Below are 7,146 nucleotides of genomic sequence, written 5' to 3' on the forward strand. Positions count from 1 at the left end.
AAGAAAAAAAAGTTCACGACATAAATTGAATACTCTCTCTGTCCCAATTTATATACTTATTTTCTTTTTTTTTGTTAGTTCCAAAAAGAATGACACATTTGTATATTAAGTAATAATTTAACTTTAAAATGCTCATTTTACCCTTAATGAAATGATTTATAGTCACACAAGTTTCTATCAAGTTTTAAAAGTCTTCCTTGAAAAAAAAACAAATATACTCCTGAACTATTGTAAATGGTATGCAGATACCCTCTGTCATAATTTTGGAATATTGGTGCCCTACCGTCTAAAAACTAGAGCCTATATACCCTTTATACTAACGGAAATACACATGTCATAATCTTATCCACCGATCCGATATTTATTAAATATCGGATCGACGGATAAGATTGTGCCACGTGTCCCTATTTAGTCTTCCGTTAGAGTGAAGGGTATATATGCTCTAGTTTTTGGACGGCATGGGCACTAATGTCCCAAAAGTATGACGGAGGGTATCTGTATACCATTTACGATAGTTTGAGGGTATAGCATGTCCTTTTTCCCTTTTTTTTAAACTCTGTGCCGAGTCAAACTACCTCACATAAAATGGGACGGGGGAGTACCATTTTTTAATTTCGCATTTTTAGTTATTGTCAAACTATTCTTGAAAATATACTTTGGAATCACTTATTTTTCTTTCACGAAGATTGAAATTGAATCGCGTGGACAATCTTAATAGCTCAATTAATTGACTATCTAAATAAAATAAGCAATTTGTTAAATTGAGAGTGAGAATTCCAAAACGATTCAATAGATTGAGAGAAACGTAGAGTAAAAGCGTAATAATTATTAGAGACATGTACAATTAATTGAATTCGCTAAAACTAGATCGAGGGACATTTGTGGTAAGAAAGAGCTTGTTATTTATTTCAGCTTTGGCGATCAATGTGGAATAACTAGTGAATTACAATTTTATTATACATCAGTTGACGCATTTTGTTTTTGACTTTGATTGACGTGATATATATTTTTGCCGATACTAAATGCTTTCAAATGTGTCTTCTTACATCTCACTTATGAGGGAAGAAGCAGATAAATCAACTTTATTAGTGGCGGCTTTTTTTCTTTTTATTTGTATTATTTTAATGGCGGCTTTTCTGTGGACATAGCTGCTTCAAATTTAATCCATTCACTATACTGTATGTTTATTCATTCCCTTCTTCTGAAAAAAATAATTTTGTATTTTTGTCTATGACTTGCATTCATCAAGACTGATGCTTCTCAAGGGGCTTAGAAAAATATTAAGTACATATTCTATTCAAAATTTGAAGACAAAAAGTGAAGTTGAAAATCTTTATAAATTACTACATCTATTTCAAAATAACTCAATTGGTGAGGCAATGCACGTTTATTAAGAAAAAAAAGTTCACGACATAAATTGAATACTCTCTCTGTCCCAATTTATATACTTATTTTCTTTTTTTTTGTTAGTTCCAAAAAGAATGACACATTTGTATATTAAGTAATAATTTAACTTTAAAATGCTCATTTTACCCTTAATGAAATGATTTATAGTCACACAAGTTTCTATCAAGTTTTAAAAGTCTTCCTTGAAAAAAAAACAAATATACTCCTGAACTATTGTAAATGGTATGCAGATACCCTCTGTCATAATTTTGGAATATTGGTGCCCTACCGTCTAAAAACTAGAGCCTATATACCCTTTATACTAACGGAAATACACATGTCATAATCTTATCCACCGATCCGATATTTATTAAATATCGGATCGACGGATAAGATTGTGCCACGTGTCCCTATTTAGTCTTCCGTTAGAGTGAAGGGTATATATGCTCTAGTTTTTGGACGGCATGGGCACTAATGTCCCAAAAGTATGACGGAGGGTATCTGTATACCATTTACGATAGTTTGAGGGTATAGCATGTCCTTTTTCCCTTTTTTTTAAACTCTGTGCCGAGTCAAACTACCTCACATAAAATGGGACGGGGGAGTACCATTTTTTAATTTCGCATTTTTAGTTATTGTCAAACTATTCTTGAAAATATACTTTGGAATCACTTATTTTTCTTTCACGAAGATTGAAATTGAATCGCGTGGACAATCTTAATAGCTCAATTAATTGACTATCTAAATAAAATAAGCAATTTGTTAAATTGAGAGTGAGAATTCCAAAACGATTCAATAGATTGAGAGAAACGTAGAGTAAAAGCGTAATAATTATTAGAGACATGTACAATTAATTGAATTCGCTAAAACTAGATCGAGGGACATTTGTGGTAAGAAAGAGCTTGTTATTTATTTCAGCTTTGGCGATCAATGTGGAATAACTAGTGAATTACAATTTTATTATACATCAGTTGACGCATTTTGTTTTTGACTTTGATTGACGTGATATATATTTTTGCCGATACTAAATGCTTTCAAATGTGTCTTCTTACATCTCACTTATGAGGGAAGAAGCAGTGCTATTAGTTTCAGCAGAAATGTCCCAAACTCTCTCAGACACCCCAAAGTTGAGGTTGTATTTTGGCTGCTTGTTTGGGGAAAACAATCCAAAATGTTTCTCAAGCTCTGGATTCTTGTTATTCTCATCAAACATGGCGAATATATAAGTCTCGATAGGTCCAGGCTTTCTCGGACTACCTTCTTTAGCATGTTGAATTAAGTTCCTCAAGTATGTTTCTGCATTGTCTTGTGTGGCACCAAATGCACCAGCAGACGGCCATCCACTCTCTGACACAACAATTCCTACAGATCCTCCTCCTGTTCGTTCCATCGCAGCATAAACAGAATCCAACATAGCATCAAATAAGTTCCTATATTGACGTGATCCATCTTGTACCACCACATTAGGTGCTGTAAAAAGAGCATAGGGAAGTGAAATCTGTCCTGGATTACCAGAATAACTAAAATAAGGATAAATGTTAACGAGCAAAGGTGCACGCGTATCCCTCAAAAATCCAACAATCGGATCAGTGAACCATCTCACATCGTTCCTAAATGAACCCTGTGATGGTGGATAAGAGTTGCCAATCAACGTCATGTCTACTGATGTTGAAACCTTAATGTCATTTCCCAAACCAGCTTCACCGACTGCTTTATAAATGTTAACCAAAGCAGGAACTTGAAATGAGGTAAGAGACGATGTGCCAGTAACAGGGCTGATTTCATTTCCAACAGCTATGTACTTAATTTTAACATCTGGCCAGAAATCTTTAACATTCTTCTGTACCCACCATCTCGCATGTTCCATGCCAGAAGCAATGTGTTTCACATCTACATTTGGAAGTCCTAGTATCACTTCGATGTTTGATCCTCTTAATGCATTCAAAGCTCCATGATTCGGATCATAAAGCCTGAGTCTTCCAATGTTTCTTGACTTGTAGAGCTGTATAACTTCGGAATGTGATGGCAAGTTGTTCCCCATCATTCCATAGCAAACACCTAATTGAGCCTCTGTTCAATAACAAGTAGAAAATGGGGTTTTAGAAACTTAACCAATTCTTCTAAACATAAAAAAAAATTAAAGAAACATGCTAGGGCAGATGTAGTATATATGTATTTACTGGTTCCTCCCAATCTAATAGGTTTAGCTCAAAATTGTACAGTTTCAAAAGTTCACTAATTAAGTATAAATATTAGATTTTGACTGCGGTTTAAATTTTGGATCCACCTCTGCTGACATCTCCTCAAATTAGAAAAGTTTGTGAGTGTTAACCGAAAAATACCAAATAACTTTGGTTAAAATGAATATAGTCATGCAAGTTAGTGTTACACAACTAAGAGTATACGGAAAAAATAATAATTATCAACAATATTATTTTAGTGGGAAATTCAAATTGTTTAAGTAGAAACCTGTTATGTGAATGTTGGTGGCAACAAGTAATCCTAGAAGCACGATAACAGCTATTTGTGTGGTAGCCATGATGTTTGATGAGAAATGTTGTTGGTACAAACTAAGATGAACTAGGACCTATTTATAACCAAGTCTTAATTAGTCTAATGAAGTTAAGAGCCGCCAGGTGTATGTTCACATGTCCATAAGCCAACTTGATCATTTTCTAAATAAAAAAAAAGGATCAAGGGTAGAAGTCCAAATGCAGCCCCAAATTCATAAAACTTATACTCCATATTTAGTTAGGTCTTCTTTTATTTTTATATGATAATTTTATTTTAATGGCGGCTTTTCTTTAGAGGCAGCTATCAAAATTGACTATAAAGTTTATAATTATAGTGATATTTTTGGATGTGTTTGAACCTACTAAAACAGCTACTTGTCGTAGATCAGAATTATAGATGAAGTTTTTTCAAAAAGAAATGGTCTGACTTTCAAAAGAGTAAACTATAATTTAGTCCATTTATTGTATTGTTAAGCCCCCCAAAAAATTCTAGTTTAAAGTCTCAGTTCATTTTTATTGGATAAACTAGTCTTTGAAAATGTACGTGGCATGTTTTTCTAAAAATATCTAACATAAATTTTACACCAAAAAAATAATTTGATGTAAGAATAAATAAATGAATTAATCTTTGTAGAAATATCAAGGAAAATGACCCTAACCTTCATTTGTACACATAGCCTCTGTAGACACACAAATTTTATTGGATTTAATTAAAAAATTAACATAGACATACAACTATTATATACAATTGACAACATATAGCGCAATATTAATTAGCAATTAATAGTCTAAAAAAAATTAGCACGTATTAGTCTAAAAAAAATAAAACCAACTTTTTATAATTTTTTTCTTTTAATCATGTGCAACCAACCCGCATTAATTAAGGAGATGTGGGATTATTTTTATTCCTTGTTTTTAACTCCTATAATTAAGGAAGTTAGCTTTTCAATTTCTTTAAATTCTCAAACTCGATTGTATTTAAATAACTTATTAACAGATTGTGACTACTTTTAAGGTAAGAAAATGTATTATTAATGCTCTAACGTGTATTAATTATCACATAATCAATAATAATTAATCAAATAATATTAAATGGCATTTTATAAGAAACTGTAATAATACATATGCATAAATTATACAATAATTAAAGTTGTGATTACATAATGTATACATAAAAAATATGTATACACAAAAACTATTCATAAAAATAGACGTGTAAATTTTATTGATGTATACAGTAATTGTAGCATGTATACATAAACTTTATATTGTATACATAAGAATATTACCATCAATTATATGTATTACTATAATGAATACAAGAATGAGATTAATATGATACATATATAAATTAAATTTTATTTGTTAATTGTACATGTGATTTTGTTTATGTATACGGTAACTGCACTATGTATACATTAGTTCGTATTCATCTGCCGAACAACCGCTGGGGTTTTCAACAGTGATGGTTGAACTAATCAGATGGGCCGCCCCAAACCTGGAGCTGACATTTAAATCGAAGTGTATTCACATAATAAACTTGTATACTTTAATTTAAATTGAGATTGGAACTCATTGGTATACATTGGGTTGTATTCATCAAAATCAACATTCTGATTTTTTACGAGAATCTTTCTTACCCATGAAATTGAGAACAAAATTTTCAAAAAACTATAACCTGAATTTTCACAAAAAAAAGTTTTCAAAACTTTAGTTCCACAAATCACGAAATTTCAAAAATAATGGGGCAAGAAATGCTACATAATTATACATTAGAAGAAATTATTGGAAGGATCAATCGATAAACATACAATTATATCTGATTTGCATAGACAGAGTGAATTAAGGAGAATAAGAGAAAATTTAGAAGAGAAGAAAATATACATATGAAAAGGATTTTAGAAAGAAAACAAAAAAGGTTGAATAACCTAAATTTTCGCAAAAACAAAATTGAAAAACTTCAATTCCACAAATCATGAAATTCAACAATTAATTGGACAAGAACAAGATTATATATAAAGATGATTTTTAGAAGTATCCACAAAAAAACATATTGTTATATCTGATTTTCATAAACAGATTAAATTAAGGAAAAGAATTGAAAATTAGGGACAAAATCAAATATAGGTATGAAAAGAATTCTAGAAAGAGAAAAAGGAGACAAAAAAAGAGAAGAGCTCAATTTTAAAACGTTGACAAAATTAAAAAAAAAAAAAGAGATAAAATAGGGATAATAAAATAATAATTTTTATCTTTCCAAGAAAAAAAAAACATCAATCAAACTTGTGTTTGAGAAAAAATAAGGAGAACAAAAATACATTTTTTAATAAAAAGAAAAATAACTATTCAATGCCAAATAAATAAAACAAAGTCTTTTTCTTGCTAAAAAATTAAAAGTGGGCTATTTATTGCTAATTTAGTCTATAGGGTGTTATGTTGTGCCATTTTATAGATTTAATTCATACAAAATTTGGATTAAATCCATGTTTATTTGAGTTGGATGATTAATTTGGGTTTTACAAATAAATAAGTCCATTTTTATTAAATTCAAGTCCAAGGTCCATTTCACCTTGAAGCCCAAATCCATGACACGTGTCATAGTGACTAGGCATCCAAAACCAACATGGTGACGCCACGTGTCCAAATGAGGTGGTAGTCACAGTCAAATGCAAGAACCAATCACAATCCGCCAAGTGTTAAAATGATATCCTTTGGCCAATCATAAACAACCTTGTCCACCCCCTACAACTATAAATAGGGGATGGACATGACATTCTAAGGGGATGAAGAAAACTCTTCAACAAGCATTCTGCAATTGGAGAAAGCTTCAACACCAACTACATAGCTCTTCAAATGAGTGGTCAACGGATTTCTTCCCAGAGATCAACTTGAAACGACGAAATGCTTCCCGACGTTCTCGGAGATCAAATACATGTCAAAGAGGTCTACATCATCCTACATTCAAGAAATATGCTACTGAAGGCCCTCGAATCACAGAGAAATACTAGGAGGGAAGAATCAAGAGAACAACATAATTGTACTCACAAGATTCATCAATAAAAATTACATTTTTATTTTGCTTGCAGTTAATTTTCAGCGCTTACGAAAATTTGTTGCGAGCACCCTCTATCCAATACATCATTAAAAAAGTAGTGGCTAAAATAGTAATGGAAGGGATCATTTCCCATATCATGTCCCAACAATCGATATATAATAATAAAACTGAATTAAAAAATGGTGATGTGGC

At 31.4% G+C, this 7,146-nt stretch overlaps 1 protein-coding gene across 1 annotated transcript; it reads right to left on the reverse strand.

Moving 5' to 3' along the window:
* Positions 1-2,421: 2,421 nt before the first annotated feature.
* On the reverse strand, positions 2,422-3,966 carry GLUB2 (1,3-beta-D-glucan glucanohydrolase; endo-1,3-beta-D-glucanase; 1,3-beta-glucanase (basic, class I)). The gene is made up of 2 exons (XM_006358140.2): positions 3,856-3,966; positions 2,422-3,456 (listed from the first exon to the last, which is right to left on the reverse strand). Exons 1-2 carry the CDS (start codon positions 3,923-3,925, stop codon positions 2,435-2,437), a joined length of 1,092 nt encoding a protein of 363 aa, XP_006358202.1. The 5' UTR covers positions 3,926-3,966; the 3' UTR covers positions 2,422-2,434.
* Positions 3,967-7,146: the final 3,180 nt, after the last annotated feature.

Source organism: Solanum tuberosum, unplaced genomic scaffold, assembly GCF_000226075.1.
Source record: "Solanum tuberosum cultivar DM 1-3 516 R44 unplaced genomic scaffold, SolTub_3.0 scf00269, whole genome shotgun sequence".
In the NCBI taxonomy this organism is placed as follows: Eukaryota; Viridiplantae; Streptophyta; class Magnoliopsida; order Solanales; family Solanaceae; genus Solanum; species Solanum tuberosum.